This window comes from Calliphora vicina, chromosome 2 (assembly GCF_958450345.1).
Source record: "Calliphora vicina chromosome 2, idCalVici1.1, whole genome shotgun sequence".
NCBI lineage: Eukaryota > Metazoa > Arthropoda > Insecta > Diptera > Calliphoridae > Calliphora > Calliphora vicina.
The window spans coordinates 34,311,550-34,336,601 of NC_088781.1; the positions used below are offsets into that span (position 1 = coordinate 34,311,550).

The 25,052-nt window shown below is 29.5% G+C and overlaps 1 protein-coding gene across 4 annotated transcripts in view; it reads left to right on the top strand.

Annotated features, from left to right (window-relative positions):
- tutl (turtle) overlaps positions 1 to 25,052 on the top strand; it is a 235,531-nt gene that overhangs the window by 56,223 nt on the left and 154,256 nt on the right. For all 4 annotated transcript variants that reach the window (XM_065500753.1, XM_065500750.1, XM_065500751.1 and 1 more), the window contains exon 2: positions 8,748 to 9,471. In XM_065500753.1, coding sequence (XP_065356825.1) covers positions 8,805 to 9,471 — 667 coding nt within the window. In that variant the 5' untranslated portion in view covers positions 8,748 to 8,804. The remainder of the gene's footprint in view (positions 1 to 8,747; positions 9,472 to 25,052) is intronic.

The following is a 25,052-nucleotide window of genomic DNA, read 5'->3' on the forward strand; positions in this document are numbered from 1 at the left end:
GGGCGTTACAAATATCTGCACAAACGCATAATACCCTCCCCACTATGGTGGTGTAGGGTATAAATATCCCGTGGAGCACTGTGTACTTTGATTTAATTTATACCTGTGAAAAGTAAATTTATTTCATTATATTATATCTGTTATTCCAATCATGAAGCACAAATTATAACTAAATAAAATTGTATTCAAATATAGGTATTTTAATCCTGCAAAAAATTTTAGAAACACAAAAATATCTCCTTTAATTAGCAACATTCTTGCCAAAATATGTATGCATCCTTTGAGAATAGTTGTTGACATTTTCTCATCTAACTTCTAAAGGAAAACCTAAATTTATTTAATGGCAGAACAAATGATAAATAAAAAAAAGTTTAAAGGATACGAATAATCAGGGTAAAATCATAAATAAAATCTAAATCTAAATAAATATGGTAAAATAAAATAAAAATAAACTAAATATGCAAATAAATAGAATACAGGAAAACAAAATAAATAAAACAAATAAATAACTAATGCTAACTAACTAAGTAAAACACTAAGACCCTGATGAACGGCCATTGTATTATGTTATAAAATGGAGAAAAAAATTAAAATCTTACAGACCGGACACTAAGTTTCACAGAGTTGTTTACAGAGATATGTATTAAAACATGCTCTACAGCACATCCTTATGTATTTGTATGTAAAACTTATCAAAAACTATTGGTCAGTTGTACAATGAAATGTTGAAAATAAATGAAACATTAGATTGAAAATGTTGTAACGGAAACGGAAGTAATAAAGTACCATTGCAGTAACAGCAACAACAACAACATACAGTAACATCATCCAAAACAACAAATATCTAAAATGCCAACCCAAAACAAATAAGGAAAAAAAAACTTGACTCAGACAAACCAAAAATTTTACAAAATAGACTTTATTCCCCATACAGTTCAAATGTATTAGTACAGACAATAACCAGAAATGAATAGAAATTGAAATTCCTTTGCGTTGTAACACCAAACCATCTAACGAAATTTTCTCAAATCAATGTTATACCATTTATAAAAGGAAATGGGGGTTCAACGGTAATGAATTCCAATTTAGATTTCTCAATATACAACATGATTCTTCCTCTATTTTTCCCCCTCCAGCTCTCAATAAAAGAAAACTATGTTTAGAACACTGTATAAATCTGTATAAGTAGATACAAGTATTTGTATCACTCCCTTAATAAATAAAGCTGAATTTGTTATTTTCTAATGAGGTGGTTTCTATGGTTGAAATAAATATACACAACCTATAACAATTGTACACATGTACATACATATATTTGTATGTACTTTAAATTTGAAATAATTTTTAGGTTTTGAAATTCTATGCTTTACTCTCATTTGTCAGTGTCAACCCAAAAACACACACTTTTACCTATAAAAACTAGAATAATATAAAAATTTTTCTGAGAACCAAAGAAATGTTTATAAATGTTTTCAAATCTCTTTTTTTTCTGCTTTAATATACCTGTGTATCCACACTATAAAATTGACATTTCATCAGACAAGTGGAAACCACACGCATATATTCACCAACCAACCAACAAACTTTACCCCCATTTACACGTTCACTAGCACCCACTCAAAACAGCACCATTGATAAATCTGCATATTTGTACATCAATGAGCGACACAACAAAAAAAGAAATCCATACAAAAAAATATCAAATTTTCCAGGTGAACATGTTTTCATGTCCTCTCATGTATGTTTTGGAACGAGTTTGTGAAGAATTTACTGAATTTGAATTTTTTTTCGAAATTTTATAGCAAGACCCTTCATGGCAGCGTTGTAACATGCCACCCACAGTAATATGTATATGTGATATTTTTTCATGCAATTGATGCATTTCAATGACAGCCTTGATCAGGATTTCCTAACTAATGAAGTGATTTACAAATGGAATCATTTTTAATGCAGTATCCTGTCTGTCTTCCCATTTGCATATAGATTTGTTAACATCCACTTGGTTGTATGGTTTGGTTCTATTGTATAAAATTTTGGCAGAATTACGATAAAACTTTGAATAAAAAAAAATTACAAGTAATTTTACGGGCAATCAGTGATTGTTGTAGTGTACTGAAAAATAAAAATAATTGTTTTAAATGGTCATTAGAGACTGAAGGGAAACTAGCATAATTTTTGTGAAATTGATAAAGGTATATTATAGAATTTTGGTAATTATTTGAGGTTTTTATTTTATATATAACTTGAAAGTAAATTTTTAATTTGGCTCAATTGGCATTCCAATTGTCTAAAATGAATTGTCAGTGATATTGAGTCTCCATTTTTTTTGGGCTGGGTCATTAATTTAAGTAATTAGGTGAGTAGTTGAGCCACTGTGGTCAATTCTGCAGTCAATAAAGCCATAGAAATTCTTCCTTCATTCAGCATTTTTGCGTAAATCTAGTTATCCATTTGGTTAAATAAAGCTGGTACACTTCACTTACAGGATTTTATGTTTGTGGTTACATTACAAAATCAGGGACCGTAAATAACTGTTATCCAGAAAATTAGAAATCAAAAATTCTATAGGTTAGAGTCCACGGAGACATATACTGTTAGATACCAATAGATTCGTATTGAAGTGCAGTAACAGTTATTTTTCAACGTAAAAATAAAAGAAACTCTTAAAAAAGAGTTTTAAATAACCATCATAAAAAACAAATTTTAGGAGTTTTATTTTTCCCGTCAGAAAAAAAACTCATTTGAGGAGTTTTATTTTTTCCGTCATAAAATAAAAGTCATTTGAGGAGTTTTATTTTTACCGTCGTTTATTTTCTACTTTTTTCAGTATCTGTCTTTATTGAGTCTATGTGATATAATGTGTGTAGTCATTTTTTTGTTTAAGAAAAAAACACAACAACAAGTTGAGAACAATAACAAATTAAAATCCCACTTGATTTTATTTTAATGACAATTTATTCAATTGCAATGCAAGGGGCTTTATAAATTGTAATGATCTGATCAGCGACAAGCTTTAAAATAAAACTCTTCAAATAATTTTTTTTTTGACGGAAAAAAAAATCCTGAAATGAGTTTTTTCTTCTGACGGGAAAAATAAAACTCCTGAAATGAGTTTTTTTCCTGACGGGAAAAATAAAACTTCTCAAATGAGTTTTTTTTTCTGACAGGAAAAATAAGTTATTTATTATTATTGAGTTATTTTTATGTATTTTTTTATATTTTATATTTAAAATTCTTTTTTTAAGCACTTCTTGTTTGGTACCAAATTGGACATTTGAGGAATTCTTTTGGTGGATATTCACGACGGCAAGCTTTAAAATAAAACTCTTCAAATGAGTTTTTTTCTGACGGAAAAAATAAAACTCCTCAAATGAGTTTTTTTATGACGGCTATTTAAATCTCTTTTTTAAGAGTTTCTTTTTAGGCTCTTTTTGTTTGGTATAAAATTGGACATTTGAGGAATTATTTTGGTGGATATTATTTTAGTACCAAACTAAACCTTCGAGGAGCTCATTTTGTGGAACCAAACTTGAAATAATTGTGGACTTTCAAGGAGCTTTTTTTGTAGTACCATAGTGGATATTCGAGGAGCTCCTTTTGTGGTACCAAACTGAAAATAATTGTGGACCTTTAGAGAGCTCTCTTTTTATAGAAAACTGGATATTCTAGGATCTCTTTTTATGGTATCAAAATTAAATTAATTATGGGCGTTCAAAGAGAATTCATTCAAGAAGTGTTTTAATTTAGTCTGAGCAAACTTAAAGCAATTCATATATTGAATTATATGATTTGGGTATCGTGGTATTTCTAGTAGCCTTTTTGTAATTTCTACTCCAATTTAACAATTTGAAAGTGCTCTTCCTAGAAGTCTTTTTGGTAATACTTAACTTAGTGGAAATGTGGAATTATCATGAGGGTTTACTGGTAGTACGTCTGTAGTATTAAATTAAATAATATCCCAAAAACATTAATTTAAAACATTCGGTTCTATTTTGCTGTCCAAATTTTAAGCAAACAAAGTTTTTCTAAATTTTGGTTGTCTTTTCATCAAAAGCCTCGCTTGATAAAAAAAATATACAATAAAAATTGTTGCATACCACAAAAAATCCTAAAAATATCCTATGAATGTGGATTGTGTCAACAAGCTTCCAAAAAGTTTTACGTAAATTCAAATTCACAACTATTTCTTCTAACTTTCTTGCTAAACAAAAATTCATTAATCATTTTCTTGTTTTCTACATTTATTTCTTTGTTGATATTTTTCTTTACAACTCAACACCTTTTAGCTAGAAAAAGGCACCTTAGCTTACCTACTTTTTCTCTTGCTCCAAAGTCCTAAAAAGAAAACTTTTCTGATAAAATTTCAATAAAATAAATCTTTCACTATTTGTATGTATTTACAAGAAAATCCTTTTTCAAATGAAATATAAATATAAGATGCAGGAGACAGGAAAGAAAAAAAGTTAATAAGATCTTAACAAAATAAAACATCATCAGCTAAACAAAACTTAACAAGAAAAAAATAAAAAAACTAAAGCAAAAAAGTTGTTCTTTAGTAAAAAAAAACAAGGACAAACTTGCAAACTCTTTTCTATTCATTTACTTATAGTTAATATAAAAGACTGCGTAGCTTATTATTGTTTATTTTATAGGCTTAAGATTCAACTAAAAACAACAGCAATATTCATCTAACACACTTTCTAGCGTTTATTCCAAAAAATAGGAATTGAAATAGTGAAATATAATGAGGGGGAAGGAAAAGTTGTTCTTTCTATAAGCTTAAAATTATAACAAACTATAAAACAAAAGCACTACTACTTCATGTTACTGGCTGCAGGCTTTTACTAGTTCTAATACGACTACACCATTGCCAAAAATTTCTAAAAATTGGAAATCTATTATAGGAACATATCTCGTATTTTTAATATAGTTAATGATGTTTTTAACTGACAGCAAATTCATATTAAAATGTATTGTTTTCATAAACTACACCACCATAAAGCAGCCTATATCGTCACCGTCTATAACGAAACTAGCCACCGATTTTTCTTAATTGAAAGAGCAATCATACCGGGACTACAGCGGATATATTGATGTATCAATAATGTATGCAAGTCGTTTGTAGGCTTTGGAAAGTTGATTTCAACAGACAGACGGACATGAATCAAAATTTTTTGGATATAAATCTGACAATTCTAAACGGCTCTTCCGATTAGAATAAAATTTCACGAGGGCGTTGCCAAATAGTATTCGAGTTTAAGTTATTATAATGGGCTCTACAACTGCTCTAGTGGCGGCGCTATGAGGGCTCAAATTAGGGTGTCTTCGACATGCCAAATTGTAAAACAATACAAACATGCTTGGTGTGCTATTTATCTCTTATTATTTCCGAGTTATAGGCATTTCCAAATTCAAATTTTAAAATTTAACTATATCTTGTTCCGCTTTTCGACTCGATTTTTTTTGTTAGTTAGACAACTAAATTACCAATAATATACAAACGATTTCAGAGCAACATCGAATATGGATACAATAATGAACGATTTTTAATTTAAAAATTCAAAAAGTAGTAGACTTTTGCTGTTTTTTGGGCGAAAGGGTAACTTAAAACTTTATTATTAAAAAAAAAACTTTATTTAAGAAGATACAAAAATTTTATGTTTTTCTGTAAGATATCTTGACGGTGAATATTTTAGTGTAAAAGACATGTTCTAATTTTTAATATGTTACCCCTACGCTTTGCGGAAGTTCACCTATATTCTTTTGATAAAAATGTCAGCTTTGGGCCACATTCTAAAATTCTAAAGCCGGGATCAGAAAACCAAAAGCAGTTTTCGAAACCTTGATGTATTTCCTATTTATTCTTAAATTATTTTCCCAGCTCCAAATGAAATGCGGACCCTATGGCCCAAATTGTATAAAGTACAATTTTTTGGGATTATCGCTACAATTTTTAGGAATTGCGGGATTCCCTTTTACATTTTTGACAAGTTTTTTTTAAACTTTATTACTAAAAATGTCAAATTTAAAATACATTGAAATTGCGTTTATTGTGTTTCTAAAACTAAAATTTGTATCAAAATTTTAATAGGATTGCAAATATTAGGAACAATTTGATTCACATTTATTCCGAACATTTTTTTTTGTTTAGACATTTTAATTTTTGGTCTTGAAAAAAAATTCAATTCAATATCTTAATTAGATTCAAAGATGTGCCACTTTAAAACTGCGTTCTTCAAAATTATTTTACTTTATCATATTTTAGTATAAAGTGTCAGATCCATTGACTTGTTGTTGAATAAAATGTTAAGAAAATTTGTACAAATTTTGTATTACCAAAAAGTGCAATATTTTTGAAGGACGGAGTTTTATATATTTTTTTATTATAGATTTGTTAATATTTTCCTCAAATGTCGAAATGCATTCTGACTTTTAGTTTTTGTTCTGTCAGCTGTTTTGTGAGTGATGTCATAAGTTTTACTAATTTTTAGTGGCCTGATCTAAATAATCTTTTCAGTCTTGGAATTTGTAAATGTTAAACAATTAACAAAAACTGTGTTGATAACGCAATAACTAAGGGGTGTGTATTTTACTTTTTTATTATATTATTTGTTATATTTTTAGTTATATAAAACAAATATAGGAATCAAAGATAGAGACCGCAGACTAAATTATCTGCCATGACTTGTGATCAGTTGGTACCCACAAGAAAAGAAAATCCACAGCCAGGAAGTTCAAAAGTTGGCGAAAAAGCTAAAATCGAATTAGGCAAAAAATATGGTCCAAAAGTCGCGATCACAGTGTGTTTGCTCAAAATGCGATCTTTATTTATGATTCTGAAATGGCAGAAATTGTTTTTATGAGTATCATCCATATTTTTTAGCAAAATCTAAAATATTCACTTATTCAAAACAAAATTCCAACAAAAGATACAATAAATAAAAAAACCTACATTATATTAAGTTTTTAAAAATTTAATTTTTTTCTTGTTTTTGACTTCTACTATGCCAAACTCTGTGTAAATCATAATTTTTAAAGCAAAAGTTACCTGAAACAAAAATTGATTTCTTAAAAATAAGCAAAAACTAGCAGAAAGTTATTGATGATTCGTAAGCACAAAAGACCACTGTAATTTAGTGCGTTTTTGGTTCGTTGAAATCGGTTGAAATTATGTAAGTTATATACTATATTTTTTATAGAAACTTAAAATAACAGATTTTTAGGTTATGAAAGTTTTTTTTATGTAATTTCTTATTACCATAATTTTTATTGAATGTTTAACTATTAAAAATTTAAATACTTACCATCGTCATTAATATCCATAACTAACATATTTCAAAAGTTTTTTTTTATTTTCGTGTAACATATGATTCAAATAAAACAAAAAACTACACCACGTGTTTCAGTTTACCACTGCACTTAAAACATTGAACTTGGTCACTTCATATAATAACGGGTAATTGAAGTTTGTAAAAACAAATTATTTTTTGCTTATCTGAAGTGTTTGCTACAATATTCCAACAACAAATATAGGAAAAATTTTGGGTCTTGGAGACCTATGTGTAATGCCTTGAGGCTTACTTCAACATTTTGCACCTGGTTCCTAAACTTAATTTGAAATTTAATTTCTAATGGTTGTTCTGGGTTGAATTAATCATTTGCATGTTCTATTTTTGAAGTACAAATATGGAAATGGTGTACAAAACTTAATATATATAAAAGCAAAAACAATACATAACAATTTGTAGTTAGATACATAGAAATAAATAACACTTGTCTTTATACATACAGTCATATGAGGTTGTAAAATAAACCAAACACACTCTGGTACTTTTTATATTTCGTTCTGCGCGGTAAAGAAGTTCATTACTGAATTGAATAGAAAAGTTTAATGATTTTTTTGTTATTATTTTTTTAGTTGCTTTGTTGTATATTAAATGTTATTGAATAGATAAAATCGTCATCAGCCAACAAACATAGATATAAATAAACTTATAGGAAGAGTTTTACACAATTACATGCTCAAATACAAAAATATATGTAGAATACTCATGCATACACACAGAGAGTTCCTACATTAAGGTTGACATTAAGTGTGTAAATTATTTTGTATATATATAGTGATAGAAATTGTATGTATGTAGTAGTATTCTTATTAGTGGTAGTAGTGGTGGTGGTTGAGACGTTGTGGTTAAACTAATTTCACATGTTTATGTATGTATTTTTTTTCATTTCAAAGTAATTGAGTGACTTTGTGTGTGTGTAGGTCTTTATTTTTTTATCAAAGTTTTGAAAACTACTTAAAATGTAGATGAAGTGGAGATAAAAATGTTTTAAGGATTATTTCAATTAAGCAAAAAGGGTTGTGTTGTGAAATTTGCGGTAGAAATTTTTAATTAAGTTTTTAGTTTGAAAACACTAAACTAAAAATCTTTGCCATTAAAATGTCTATAACTACTTACTTATAGCAAACTAAATATATGATTGAACATGTTATCAGATAAGAAAGGGGAACGACATAAAAAATTAATTAGAAAATTTAACAAGATTAAACAAGAGTAATAAACATTAAAAGGAAATAAAACTAAATTAAAATATTTATTAAATAACTAAAAATACTGGCTAAAAATAAGGAAATAAAGTTACGTATGAGTATTAATTAATATAAAAATATTAATCATACGTCTTGTAAGCCTATCCACTTAGCAATTTATTAACTTATATATTTTCAATTTCTATAATTTTAGATGACGCCGCTGCAATGAGGACGAACCATTAGCGGCATTGACTATGGGACCAGAGGCATGGGCATGTGTGCGGACCCTGGGTCTTACCGGTGGTGTCAGGCATTAAGCCGAACGCGATCATCGTTCGCCACAAACAATAATAAAAACCAAAACCAAAACCTTAATACAAACACAACTAATAACAAACACAAAAACCACAACTGCAACAACAACAAGGTGAAAAACTGCAGCCGCAAAAACAACTACAACAACAAACACAAAAGCTTTAACAATAATAAGCTGAATATTATAAATCAACAGCAGCAGCTACAACAACTACAACAGCAACATAACGATTATCAAATACGTTATCGACCAACCTCAACAACAACACCAACAATATTACCCACAACATTACAAAAACCTTCAACTTCAAATTGTCTACTTACAACAACGATACTGGAGACGTTAAAGTTTTGTGATCCAACAACGACAGCGTCTCACCTTCAATATAATTTACCACCATATAGTACGACGACGACGTCGACGACGACCACTACAACATCATCATTGACAGCCACAACAACAACAGATTGCCGAGGAAAATCAACGTTAAATTTAAAGAAAATTCTACAGAAATCTGAACATATTTGCTGTTGGCTGAAATCATCATTTCAATTCACAATATTGTTATTTATCATTTTACTTTTAACAAAATCAACCTATGCCAATAACAATATACCGGGTAAGTTGAAGATTACTCGTTATAACATTATTAAATATTTTCTAAGATACTTATGACAATAACTCTAGATAAATAAAAAGAATATGGGAAAATTTACTTAGTATGTTAATAAATTACAAAGTTGATAATTTTCCTGTTGTGTTTCCTAATGGAATCACAGAATTAACCATCTTATCAATATTTCTGTACCGATTTTGAATGTTACTCTATATACTCCAGCTACAAAAAGAGTTGATATATTCTAATAGAGCATTGTTTCATTAAAAATGTTCTCTAGTTATTTCGCAAAAGGTCTTTATATTGTCGAAAATATGTTTGTTCTGTTCCAAATGCTGACATTTTAAATAAATAACGTATTTTTCCGCTTTCACTAATGATTGATTTATTTAACATGATATTCAATATGAGATGCTCCAATTAATTGAGCTTAAATTTTTGGAGTTCCCTTCAGTTTTTTCAATTATTTTTTGATTTATATTTTTCATGTTTTTAGAATCATTTCTTCAAGAATACTTATACATAGCCCAATTTATACTAACAATAATACAGAATATATATTTATTTCCTAATTTTTTCCCAACAATTGCCCACCAAAGCTTATAGTGAATGTGATTTATCATTTTCAACGTCCGATAGATGTTTTGCGCTTTTAAGAAGTTGGGATTTTAGCACGGAAGTAAAAGATCTCCCAGGTCAGCCAAAAAAGTTGAAGACCAAGAATTGGATTTTGCAAGAATCAGGATTCATCCAAAAGTGGGGAAATTGGGTACCACACGAACTGAAACTGAGATACATTGAAAAACGTAAATCATTTTTGCAGCGAGTCATTAATTGCGATGAAATATGGCTCCATTACGACAACTCGAATCGTTAAAATCGTATGTGAAGCCCGGCCAAGAAGGCGAATTGACACAAAAAAAAATTATCCATGATGCTATTATTATTATAAGCGAGGATCCTTTGTTCAGCCTTAAATTTTTAAGTCAAGAGATTTAGGCTACGTATGAAGCCAATTTTTCTATTTGATGAGAGATCAATTAAGTTCCCCCGGGCCATTTAGTTCTGTACATTGCCAGCATTGGGCAGTGGAATAGAAAATATTCAGAGGTTTTAGCTTGAAGTTCACAAAAGCTGCACTTTTCATTCTCAACATTTCCTGAAATACATTGGTGAATAATCCACTAAGTATTCTAAAGTCATCCTTACCGAGCGATAGCAATGATTGACATCTACTTTTGGATAGAGTAATGAACAATTTATCCATGTAAATTAAAAATCGGGTAAATTCCGATTCAACTCAAGAACGAATACGCTTCATAGTGTATCCTAGTGGGATGCCGCCGTTTAGGACCTATGAAAGAGCGTCGGGCGCCCCTGCTGACCAAACAATCAGCACGTTCATTACCACCATGGTCTACGTGCCATGTTCCCACCACAAGTTGAGTTATCCATGGCCCTAAGGTATTGCTGACATGAAACCGTAATATTCCATCACGACAACGCTAGGACACATGTTCCAATACTATTTAGAAATAAAGAAGTGGTTTCAATTCGGAATGCTCTCTCTGGGATTTGCTTAACTTTGTAACAGAGGAGGAGTTCTTTTGGCTCGCATCTGAAGAACTGAAGAATATCTCTCTTATATATCATTAGCATTCTGGGATCTGATTTTATATCATGCATTCACAGTTTTTTAAGCTGTTTGACTGTCGGTATATATTCTAATGTATTTTACATATATTCGATGAATCCTCTGCCTATCAGATTTTGACGTTATAATATTTGGCTTAAATACAATGTAGTAGTCTATTAGTCGGAAAGAAAAACGCGTCTCAGTCCTTGCAATCTCACTGTCGACTTTTGGCCATCTATGAGTATTTCGAAGCGCTTCCCTTGGAGAGAATCTTTATTCTCTTTTGGTTCATTCAAGTTCAAAACTCCTAAAAGGCTATATCCGACCAAAATGGAATGCAACTCCCATGAATGTGCCGGTGCTTCAAAGTCTCGTCCGCGTACAGGAGAGATCGATTGAATCGCTGTAGAACTGACGCAATGTAGGCATCGTTTCACTGTTTTACTATCGACACTACAATCGAATGTCTTCTGCTCAAATTAGGAAACTTGTTCCTGATATCTTCAGATTTATACGTATCATTTGGCCAGTGAACGGCACAATACACTGCAGAGAAAATTATTTCTTTAGCCGTACTGTCCGTATGTGGAACAAACTACCCGCTGAGTTCTTTCCCTTCACCTTCAATGTAGAAAAGTTCAAATCGAATGTCACAAACATTATTTCATCTTTCCTTCCTTTTATAACCTATTTTCCTATATCCGACACAATGCTTTGCATGAGTAGGGTTCAAACTCTGAATGCTGTTCCAAGAAAAAAATAAATATCTTCTCCCAAATTGGAGACATAAATTACAAATTAGACTTTAAAGAAATAAAAATTTTACTGACAAAATTAAAATTTGTTCACTAAAATAACTATATATTAAACACTTCTCACCATCCAAGCAAAAGTACAGAAGATAGCTTTTTTGTCATTACTAGCACAACAATATCTTCTCCGAAAGCCAGACCATGCCAGACTTGGTCTAAGTCAAATAGGTAGGGTCTGATGGATTACACTTCGACAAATCCTTCGTGATGGAGATGTCAACTAGGAATGACTGTAGTTTTTTTTATAATTTATTTTATAATGAATATAAAACTGATACGGTAACTGGTTCGCGATGTGGAACCGACCGACAAATGTGATCCTAAGAGAATCGGAATCGGATATATCGGAGTTTGGTAGGACTGAACATTTCTAAAAAAAATATTCATATTCATACTCTGTTTTTTTACTCAATAAACATGTTTAAGTAACTAAATAATTACTCTACAATCTACAGTTATTATCTTTTTTTATTTTTGAACATAAATCTAAATAATATACTCTCTACATTTGACCTTGATTTTATTTATTACAATCAAACCATCATCAATAAGAGCATAAAGATTTTTGCTTATTTAAACAACTTATAGTATTTCTCCTTATATTTTTTAATAAAAAAATACAAAAAAGGAGAAAAATAACTATTGAGATCATAAATCAAAATTTAATGTTAGAGTTGATAAGGAAATAATGATAGAAACGGAAAAACAATAACCAACTGAACAATAAACCATAAAAAAGCATAAAAAATTACAATACACACAATTGCTAAAGATGAATAGAACAGAGGATGTAGCAAAGGCAGCAAATACTATGTAGTAAAACATGTTAACTGAGATAAAATCACATTTTTTATAAAAAATTTTCAGAATATTTGTTTTATTATAAATAATACATATTTATAGATTTTTATTACTTTACTTTTTTTCCTATACAATTTCATAGTTTTGTACGTATTTGCAGTCGCCGCTGGTATTTGCTTCATTCGTTTGTAGCTAACAAACCTTATAACACTATAAGCGAAAGCTTTATACTATATATTTTGTCATTATTTTCTATCTCGTTTTACTTATCTTTCTCTATATTTTTTCTGATCCATCTATCTTTTTTTTCGAAATGAAATTTGTCTTTGGTAGTGTAAAACGTGAAAGACTATTAGATATTAAGGGTAATGATTGCTAGAGTATGTTGATACAATATCCAATCAATTCGTTAATAATGTCATTTGATAATATTTGTACATTTCCTTTTCACTTTGCTGTTGTCTTGTTCTCTGACTTTCTGCAAAGTATATTCTGTCAATCAAGTTTCAAGTTTCATGTTTTTTTATTCTTTTGTGTTGTTGTTGTTTTCTATTTCTGTTCATGATGTTGATTTAATGAAAACAAATTTAAAAATTTTGCAAAAAAGTTATTTAAAATTTAATTAAAATTGCTAGAAGTCATGTATTTTTTAATACCAAAGGGGTGGACGTATGAGTAATAATGAATTTCAGAAAATGTAGAAATATTAAGTGTACGTAGCGTGGTTGCATAGCATTGAAAGAAATAATGAGATTTTGTAATAAAGATTGATGAAATTTATTTATTTTACAATATTTTGTTTATTGGTGGTGTAATTAATCAAGAGCATTTTATTTGTTTGTAAATATTGAAATACCCCGAAAATAATAACCATTGAAAATATTATTATTTTCGCATAAAGTCCCCACATATGGATAAACATCTTATTTTAGAAATGAAAGTGCAACTGGGAAATACAATAATTGTGAGAATATAAATTTCATTAGGAAAAATCAACATAATTTTTAACACTTAAGTATCTTTATTGTTAATGCTATAGCTGTTTGTATTATAGTTGCTGCTGTCATTGTTTTTTTCCCACTTCTGCTACACTAACAACATATTTAATGCACTTAAGTTTTTTTCTTATTATTCTACAACATTTTAAATACATACACATGCACTCTCATCTCAAAATATTGTACAGTAGTAGTTGTATCTGCATATTCAAGCTGTGTAAAGGGTGTTCTTTTGTAAGCCAGATAGAACTTAACCTTTCGTAGCTGTTTCTCATGAATAGATTGATGCTTGAAAAACGCTACCGAATTATCCAAATTTACTTTGAAAATCAATAGTCGATTCGGCCAAATAATAGACAACTGTTTTATAGCAAAATTGTGTTCAGCGACAAGCATAATTTTTGACTTAACATATTTGTTAATATAAAATAAAAATATAAATAATATAAAAATTTCGGCATACAGAGTGAGATCAAACCACTGCAGACCCTACAGACTCCATTACATCTAGCAAAATTAAACGTCTGGTGCGAATTGGTGTTATTATCGGACCTTATTTTGTAAAACATGAAGCCATAGCTCATGTAATGGTCAATGGTAATCGTTACCACAGAATAATGAATGATTTTTTGTTTAAGAATATGGACGACATTGATTCGGCCGAGCTGTAGTTTCAAAAGGATTGTGCTGCGTACCATACAGCGACCTCAACCATCGATTTATTGAAATCAAAATTTGGCGATAACTTGATTTCGAGAAATGGATCTATCAGTTGACCTCCAAGGTCATTAAATTAGCATCCTCACGATTATTTCCTGTGAGGCCCAGGTGAATCCAAATTTACTTTGAAAATCAGTCATAGATTCGCGCAACTTACAGATGACTGTTTTATCGCGAAATTGTGTTCAGAGATGAGACCATTTGTTAATAAACAGCAGACCCAACAGACTGCATTACATCTAGAAAAATTCACCAATTGGTGCGGTTTACACGCTGGAGTCATCATCGGACCTTATTTCTTCAAACATGAAGTCAGAGCTCGAGTTACGGACAATTTAAATCGTTACGCCACCAAAATCAATGATTTATGGTTGACATTAATTCCGCAACAATCGCTTTATTGAAATCAAAATTTGGCGATTTGATTTTTTTTTTTTTTATTATTTATTTTCAACAACCTAGCATATTGGCCATAACTGGTTATAAATTTCTACTTAAAAAATGATTTCGAGAAATAACCTCTTAATTGACCTCTTAGATTTGCTACCTCTCGATTATTTTCTGTGGTGCCACGTAAATCCAAATTTATTTTGAAAATCAGTCATCGATTCGCGCAGCTTATAGATGACTGTTTTGTCTCGAAATTGACCCATATGGAGTGAGACCACAACAGACCCTATAGACTCTATTACATACAGAAAAATTTAATAATTGTTGCGGTTTACACGTTGGTGCCATCATCGAACCTTATTTCTTCAAACACGAAGCCAGAGCTCATGATACGGTCAATACAAATCGTTACAGCAAAATAATCAATGATTTTTGTTTGATAATATGGATGACATTGCTTCGGATAAGATGTGGTTTCAATATTGTTTCGGCGACCTCAATCATTGATTTATTGAAATTAAGATATGGCGATAACTTGGTTTCGAAGAATGTACCTGTCAATTGGCCTCCAAGGCCTCGATTATTTCCTGTCACTGGTTTATGCTGATAAACCAATATCAATTGACGACTTGGAAGCCAATATTTTTCGTGACATACATCCAGCAGTGCTCAAAAAGTGGCCTAAAATTTAACGTCCAGAATTCCCTTCAAGAACGTTTGCGTTGTCCGAAATCATTTTCAAATTTCAATGTTGTTAGCGGACTTGGACAAGTAGAAAAAGAGAAAAACAAACAGACAGACAGAAAGAAAGAAAAAATGCGACCTGATGTTTAGCGGTCTAAATAGGTACTAAATTTTTTTTTGATCTTAGAAACTAACATAAAAATACATATGAACTATAAAATAATGCATTCGGAAAGTCTAATCGGAAAACATTCTGGTAATAAATTTTATGGGCAGCCATCAAATCATAAAATCAAAAATACTGAGTGCATTTTCATACAACAGTGATCGTGCATTCGTCTACATTAACATGCACAATCATATGTCACACATAAACTTTAAATTAATAGATTATTTTATAGCTAGCATACATAAACATTAAGTTTTATACCATTTTAAGCTATATTTATAATCTTACTTAGACTTTCTATTCCTCATGCATGTTTTCTATTTAATATCTAAAAATAGCTTCAATATGATTAAACATATGTTACGTATTGATCATTCGAAAAATAAAACAAGTAAGAAAGTATGGTCGGTCAAGCCCGACCATATAATACCCTACACTAAGTAAAAGAGCAAAAACATTTTTCTTTTAAAATTTCAATTATTTATATTTTTGAGTGATTTTCGGAAGTGGACCTTATATGGGGGCTATGACCAATTACGGACCGATCATCATGAAATTAGGTCGTGTGATTTGTGTCTATATGAAAGTTTACTATGTTGAATTTTGTGAGTATATCAAAATTTTTAAGCGATTTAAGCACGTTAAAGTGATTTTCGGAAGCGGGTCTTTATGGGAGCTATGACTAATTATGGACCGATCGTAACAAAATTAGGTGACATGAATTTTGTATATATAAAACTTATTTGGAGCGCAATTTGTGGAGATACATTTATAAATTAAACATTTATGACCGATAAAGTCCAATTTTAGAAGGACATTTGTATGGGGGCTAGGTGAAATAATGAACCGATTTCAGCCAGTTTCAATAGACTTGGTCCTTGGTACGAAAAAATAATATGTACCAAATTTAATCGAAATATCTTCAAAATTGCGACCTGTACTCTGCGCAGAATGTTTACATGGATAGCCAACCAGCCGACCAGACGGACGGACGGACATCGTTTAATATACTCAGAAAGTGATTCTAAGTCGATCGGTGTACTTTAAGGTGGGTGTTAGACTAATATTTTTGGGCGTTACAAACATCTGCACAAACGCATAATACCCTCCCTACTATGGTGGTGTAGGGTATAAAAAAGATTTTGATTCAAATTTATTTTCTGTGTTATTTTTTATAATTCCAAGTTACATCGAGCTTAAAAAATCACTCTTTATATGCCATTGTCTATGGAGTCTATGCAAGTAGTAGTAGTAGTAGAATAATAGAGAGAGAATAGATAATACAAAAGGATAATGTTGATAATGCTTTGTCAACAATTGTGTCACTAAGTATATGTATGTATGTATGTGCTTATATACTTACATAGTTATACAAACATTAGACTATGTACAAAAAAAAAAATAACATTATTCTGTGCAAGTGCAATGTATATGAGGAAAATCAAATATTTTTTTAGAATCCTAGAAACTGAATTCAGATTGCTGGTATTTCTTCTAAGTATGTTTCGAAATGGAAAAAATCAGTGACACATGTCGGTAAACCGAAAATCATTAACAGTTTTACCATGCTGTTTCATAAGAAAATAAGTTTTAAAATTTTTTTTAGTAAAATCTCCAAAATTATTTGATTTTTCTCATATATATGAAAATATTAAAAATTTATGTATACAACTATTCTTCTATAATAATGCACAGTACATATACCTAAATATTTATGTATATTGTACAATTATGTTTGCAAGTATGTATGTATATGTATACAAAATAATATTTCAAAAATTTATAATAAAAATAATAATATGCTCCACAGCAACAAACTAACTAATCTCTGGAAGTATTGCAACTTCCCTCTTGTTCAAATGCTTGATGGATGAGTGTTGAGCAAATGTTAAAAAAGAACATTAGACTAAATTAAAGATTAAGTGCTTTAAAAATATTGTGGTGTTCCCCATAATGAGTTAGAAAGAAAATAGGGAAGAAACAATGTAAAAAGCACTTAAAAATTATGATTTAAATATTAAATTACATTCTGTTTTGTTTGTTTTTGTATTATAAAAGTAACAATTTTATAACTGATTTATAGAATACAAAATAATTCCAGTGGAGAAGCATTCAGGTCGCAATAATAAAAACTCTACTGCTGACCTTTTACAAACAAGTCGAGGTTTTTAGAGTCAAAACTCAAAGACACTTGCTGTGTCTTCTTGCAAAATTTCTTGCCTATTTGCTTAAGCATATGAATATTTTCTTAACCAAATACAAATTTTATAATCAGCGATACAGTATTTTTGGAAAAACTTAAATCCTTTATATAATATGAAGGAAAATGATCATCAGTAATTAGTTTTGTAGGTCAGTGACTTTTCAACAACATTCCTATTTACTTAATTAATTTTTTCTGCAAATCATAGCAAATTGCGTATAATATTACCTGAAATTTTTTAATATTTTTTTTCGTGAAAAAAATAAAATTTAAATTTTTATATCATACACCATCATAGTTGGGAGGTTATAATGCGTTTGTGCAGATGTTTGTAACGCCCAAAAATATTAGTCTAACACCCACCTTAAAGTATACCGATCGACTTAGAATCACTTTTTTAAACGATGTCCGTCCGTCCGTATGGCTGGTCGTCTGGCTGGCTGTCCATGTAAACCTTGTGCGCAGAGTACAGCTCGCATTTTTGAAGATATTTCGATCAAATTTGATACATATTATTTTTTCTAAGGACCAAGCCTATTGAAACTGGCTGAAATCGGTCCATTATTTCACCTAGCCCCCATACAAATGTCCTTCCGAAATTGGTCCTTATCGGTCATAAATGTTTAATTTATATATGTATCTACTAGGGTATTCAATTAATCGGGTTTCTGGTTTAATCGGTTAATCGAGCAAATAATTAATCGGGGTTTAGATTTAATCGGTTAATAATCGGTTAATTTTAAATTATTCGATTAACCGATTAAAACTGAAACTAAATCACGAATTTTGTGTACTTATTGAAGTATTTTATTAATAAAAAGAACAAAAAATAAACAAAACATAACAATTCAACCAAACAGTAAATATTTCTTTAGTTTTAATAAAACTCGACTTGGAAAAAACTCCCACGCTGATTGTAGATGTTGGAGAAATCGAAAGTAAGACAAGGTAAAGAATATCCAATTTCTCAGTTATTTTTTTAGTTTTTTCTAAGCATATAAAATCATCCATTACACCATTGGAGTCCTTTTTGGACTATTTAGATTTTAAATACTTTTAATAATTTCGATAAGTTGTGAAAAAAAAAACTTATTTCAGTAGTGTCTCCAGTTTCGTCTATTATGTTCTCATCCGACAATTACATGTAAATTAAATATATCAGTTATTATAATACTCACTAAACATATTTCTTGAATGTTCGAAAAAATATGTAATTTTACTTTGACATTTGTATTTGAATTAAAATGGAAAATTAAAAACAAAAAAATTATGTTAAAGTGCAAAACAAGAAATTTCCGTTAATCGGTTAACCGACACAAATTAATCGGTTTATTCGTTATTTGAAAATCGGCAATTTTGAATTATTCGAACAGTTAACCGACCAAAATTAATCGGTTAACCGATTAACGGTTAACCGATTGAATACCCTAGTATCTACACAAGTTCCGCTCCAGATAAGTTCTATATACACGAAATTCATGTCACCAAATTTTGTTACGATCGGTCCATAATTAGTCATAGCTCCCATATAGACCCGCTTCCGAAAATCACTTTAACGTGCATAAATCGCTTAAAAATTTTGGTATATGAACAAAATTGAACGTAGTTAACTTTCATATAGACATAAATCACACACCAATTTCATGGTGATCGGTCCATACTTGGTCATAGCTCCCATATAAGGCCCACTTCCGAAAATATAAATTATTGAAATTTTAGAAGAAAAATGTTTTTTCTCTTTTACTTAGTGTAGGGTATAATATGGTCGGGCTTGACCGACCATACTTTCTTACTTGTTTCTTTTCACTATGTTTCAATAACACTGTCCAACAGCATTTTTGGAACAGAATAGTGACCCTTTAATTCTGTAAGGACATGTTGACTAGATAATGTTTGTAGAATAAACTTGTTTTGGTCTGAGTTTTTTTTTACAGTGGGTCAAAATTAAAATTTTTTGACCGAGAAAATCTGAGAAAATACTTATTGTGAGAGTTTTATAGTGGAATTTTATGAAGTTAATTTTTGTGGAAGATCTTAACCCTCTAGCTCCTCCCTTTAGGATTCAAATTTACCCTTTTTCAAGAAACTAAAAAAAGAAAACAAAAAATAAAAATGTTCTTGGAAGAACTTTTAAGGATTAAACTATTCTACGAAAAATTTTGCCGGAAACATTTTACCAAAATTATAAATAAAGCTCTTAAGCTTAATTAGCAAAATTATACGTCATATTTCTCACATTTTGTAAAAAACTGCCAAAAATCCATTTATGAGCTGAAATTTAAACTATATAAATATACCTTGAGAAGGTCTACAAAAAACAGTCATAAACATGAAAATTATCTCTTTTAGTTCCACAGATATTTAGATTTATTTGTTAATTTTTTTTTATTTTGCTCGATTTTCATTCGTTTTTTAGATACGGCGGGCTTACGGAGGGTCGAAATTCAGCTTTATTTGTAATCAAAGTCAAAAAAACGACTTACTAACAGTTATCTTGTCCCTATAATTAGTTACACGCATCCAAAATTTGCAGTATTCTTTAAGTTTTTTCCCAAAAAAGTACCTATATTTTTTCTTTTATAGTAAACAATTTTTTTGGACTATATACATTTTTTATATGACCCGAAGAGAGAACTTAATGCAAAAGGGTGTGAAGTAAAATTTGCCTCAGTTAAGCGTACATAGTTCCCCCAGACCTATATTAACTTGGACAATTTTGAAAAAAAAAAAAAAAGGTTTGAGAAAAAAATTATAAAAACGCAAAGCAGTGGTCCTAGAAATAGCTCCACAATTATATAGCCCAATATGTTACAGAATTACATGCAAATTTTTCAGTTTTTGGTACACATTTTCCCCGTTTTAGGAATTTCGGTATTTGAAAATGAAAAATTATTTTATCGAAAAACACGTCAAATTGACCACTAAAGAGAGGAGCTAGATCCTCGAAATAGCTCCATAATTATATAGCTCTATATGTTACTGAATTCCATGCAATTTTTTTTGCAGCACATTTTCCCCGTTTTAGGAATTTCGGTTATTGAAAATAAAAAAATTACAAAAATGATTACCATAAAATTGAACAATATAACTCGGCATCATTTGCACTTCATTAAAGCAAAAGCTTTCTCCCATAATCATAAAACTTTAAAATAAAAACCTGCTTTTTATTAATTTGCAACCATAGTCAAAATTAAAGTATGTTTTAAATTGAACCGACTTTAACTGGGTGCCACCGCAAATGTAGAAAATGTTTTCATACAATATACAACAATAAACAGACAAGTGGCTACGCTGAACAGCTGACATACAACATTAAAAAAAAAAATAAAAAAAACGTAAACAATAAAAGTAACCGGGACATCTAAAGAAAGAAAGTTGTTTGTTGTGGAAAAATGGAAAAGATAAGATTAATATCATAATTACGATATTTTGGTACTAATTTTATTGATAATTATTCAATAATTGCAAAATCTCTACCAATATCTTGTAACTTAAACATTTTTTACTTTGTGACGAAACTTTTTTACTCGGCGAAGAACAGCAGATGCTGTTGTTAAACGAGTTAAAAACAACTTTAGCTAGTTTTATATTTAGAGTCGACTTCAGCGTCAGAAGTATACTTAAACTTGTCTATGATAGACCTAAAGTCCACTCTTAAGTAAAGTCGAGTTTATTTCTCTTAAAATGTACTTTATTTTTGACTATGATTATGGGCCTATGTTTTTAATTGAAAAATTAATAACAAACGAAGAGTCTTAATATCGAAGTATGCATTTTAGAAATGGCGATCGTGTCATAAGAAAAAATTTTGAAAAATATTTTTAGACAAATTCCCCAAAATTTTGGGATTTTCCTCATATACTAATAAAACAAATTGTGTTTCAAATACCTAGATTTGTTTCAACTAGTTTAATGTTAGTCGCTTACATCTGTTGTTATGTTAATGCTCAGAATATAAAACCAATTATTTAATATTATTCTTAAGTGTAAGTATTATAATACCAAAGTACTTGATTTTGAATTTTTTTTTGTATAGAATACAAACAAAATTTATTAAATTTCAAAATCTTCAAGTAATTTTCTTCAAGACTATAATACCTACATATGTTATATTTAAAATCCTCACCCTCAAACTAAAATTTTGTGAATAATATTAATGGCTCTAAAATTAGTAACAGTTTTTTCTCCTCTTCTTTTGACCACTATAAAAAACTGCTTAATAAAATTATGTTTATGTTTATGTCATCTTGATGATCACATGTGGCAGTTGTTTGTTGTGTGGTCATAAAAATATAGCTAGTATAATAGAATTACTGTCCCAAACCAACAATACAAATTTTTACATTAAAAGTTTTCCAAGCATATATTTTCCATCATAAGGTATTTCTTATCAAGTAGCAACGTCATTATCATCGTCATCACCATTGACACCATAAGTCATGACAAAACAAGGACATTTTATGTAAAAATCCAAAAAACCATAGCAGCCAAATATTTACGCTTTAACAAAAGGTTCCATAACTTTTTTTTTTCTCTTTGAACGCATAAACACAAATATTTTTAATCCACATCATGCAGCTGTGTACAAAACAAAATGTATATCTTTACTTCCCATAATTTGGCATGAGAACGGGACCAAAAAAATAAAAAACATGAAAAACCCGCATTGTAGAATTTTCAAGTGGTTTTGACATGCGTGCTGGCGGTCATGTAAGTTTTCACATACTAAACCCAGCAGTTAGGCAAGTAGTCAATGTATCTCACTAATTGCCACTAATGGGTCATTTGAAACCTATGTGCTCTTTGAAGTGCAGAGCGAATGCAGCTGATTACTTCATACATCCCAGGTAATCTATCGTGAAGCCAATTGTCACTTTAGTGTCCCTATGTAACCTATAATGTAGTCAATTTAAAATATGATATGACTGTTTGAGGTCAGTTGGCTTCTGTTTGCACCCGGACATGTTAAAATAGCTTGTTATGCAACTGATCAAGTAACCAGTTAACTGATTCTATGTAGCCGGTATGTGAATCTACTCAGACATCTATTGACCCAATGATTAGGACATGCACGTATTAAAAGAACTAGTTACGTAGCTAGTTATGTAACTAGTTGTCACCGTAATTGATGGATAAAATCACTGGTTTCGGACAGTCTCCTGGAATTGCTGGGAAGCATGTTTAAATTCCCATGTACTTTTCCTTACTGTAATATCGATGCTGTATAATTTCTCTTTTCCAGCTTCATACATAATGTCCATTGTTTCATATTAATGCAGTATTCCATTTGCACAATTCCATTTTTTTTTCTTTTCGGTTTTCATTTTCCTGCTTAGGATATTGCGTATGATTTCATTATTATCCAGTTTTCTGTATTCTACTTGCTTGATGCTTAATACTTTGAAACTAGCATGAAATAACAGCTGCCATTGTATTGTATTTCTGCTTCTATTGAAGTAGATTTACTAGTAAATGAATTTAAACTAAAAATGTTGTTTAATTTTTTAACTCAAGGCATACAAGTTCGAAATGTTTAAAAGAGTTTTACAGTTATTTTGAATTGTGTTAATAAAAATTTAAAAATTTTATAGAAATACTTAATTTAACAATTTTTCTACACAGAAAAAAGTATATATTATGATTTGATTTCATTGAATTCAATTCATAACATTTATAAATAATTTCCTAAATATTAAGAATTTTTTCATATTTTTTGTTTTCAAATTAAATCTAGAAGGCTTGAATAAAATTATATCAATTTTCATTTAAATTTTCATGTTGTTGAAAAATGATTGAAATTTACTTGGAAAATTTTGTATTTATTTTTATGATTTTCAGATGCAAAATGAGAAAATATGCGCGAAATTGATTGAATTTGTTTAAGGGGATGATATGTTTAATGTTTATGGATATTTCATCATATTTAATGATATTTTTTTGAGTTTCAGATATTGTTGATTCATCTTAAAATATTGGCCAATATATGGCTAATATGCAAATATTTATGAATTAATTCATTAGATAATGCAATTGTAATGAATTTTATAATATTTATGAACATATTCTTATTCTGAATGAAATAGTTTGGGAAAAAAGTCATGTTCGATTAATGATATTTATTACAAAATTCATTCCAATTATGAATTTCTTTTTTCTGTGTATTTAGTTTAATTTTCTTTTATTTTATTTTCTTTTTATTCTAACAAAAACTTTAACTGAAGTTTCTCGATTTCACCATTTAATAATAACTATTTACAAAAGTGTTTGTCAGTTTTAAATATAAAAAAACTTTTACTGCAATTCTACCTTAAATATTGGAGTTTTGTAATAAATAATAAATATAATATAACGTCAATTTGGTGGAGCAAGAAAATGTTGAAAAAAGTGAAACTTTTGCCAGAGACGATTGCAATGAAATATAATTTCAGCAAAAACTATTAAAAGAAACAAAATTATGACATTTGAAAATGTTAAACGAGTTATAGTAACAATTTTTAGCTAAATTTACTTATAATTAATATATGACTTTTATTTCGAATTATTTGTTTTAAATGAAAATCATAAATGAAGTATGAGGTTGGTTTTACAGAAGACGATAAAATCTTCATAAAACTTAAAAATTACACATTTTATAAACTTTTTTTATCATATATGCTAACATATAGCTCAAACCTATTCCTGTGCAAAAATTCAGTGATAAAATCGTGTCAGATCATGTCGCAATTGAATAGGGGCATATGAGGAAAATCAATTTTAAAATTTTACTAAAAATATGGTTAACATTTTTTTATTACACAAATGCAATTTTGTAATTGAATAAGTCGATATTTAAGTATGCCAAAACTGTTCTCGTTAGTAGTTTTTTGGTTTAAAATTTAAAAATTAAAAAAAAAAAAAATTTTAAATTATTAAAATTTAAATGTTATTGCGTTAGAGATGTCGTATTGAAATATGTTTTTGTTTTTAACAACTAATATGTCATTTTGAACATAGCTCACTTAGCTATAGTGTAAACAACAAAGCCAGCTAAAAACGTTTGAAGACTAAGGAGTGGAGATTGTTGTCAATCTCAACAGATTCAAGCAATACAAGTAGATATTTCTGATAGTTTGAGAGTAGCAGGATTCATCCAAAAGCAGGAAAATTTGGTGCCATATGAATTAAAGTTAAT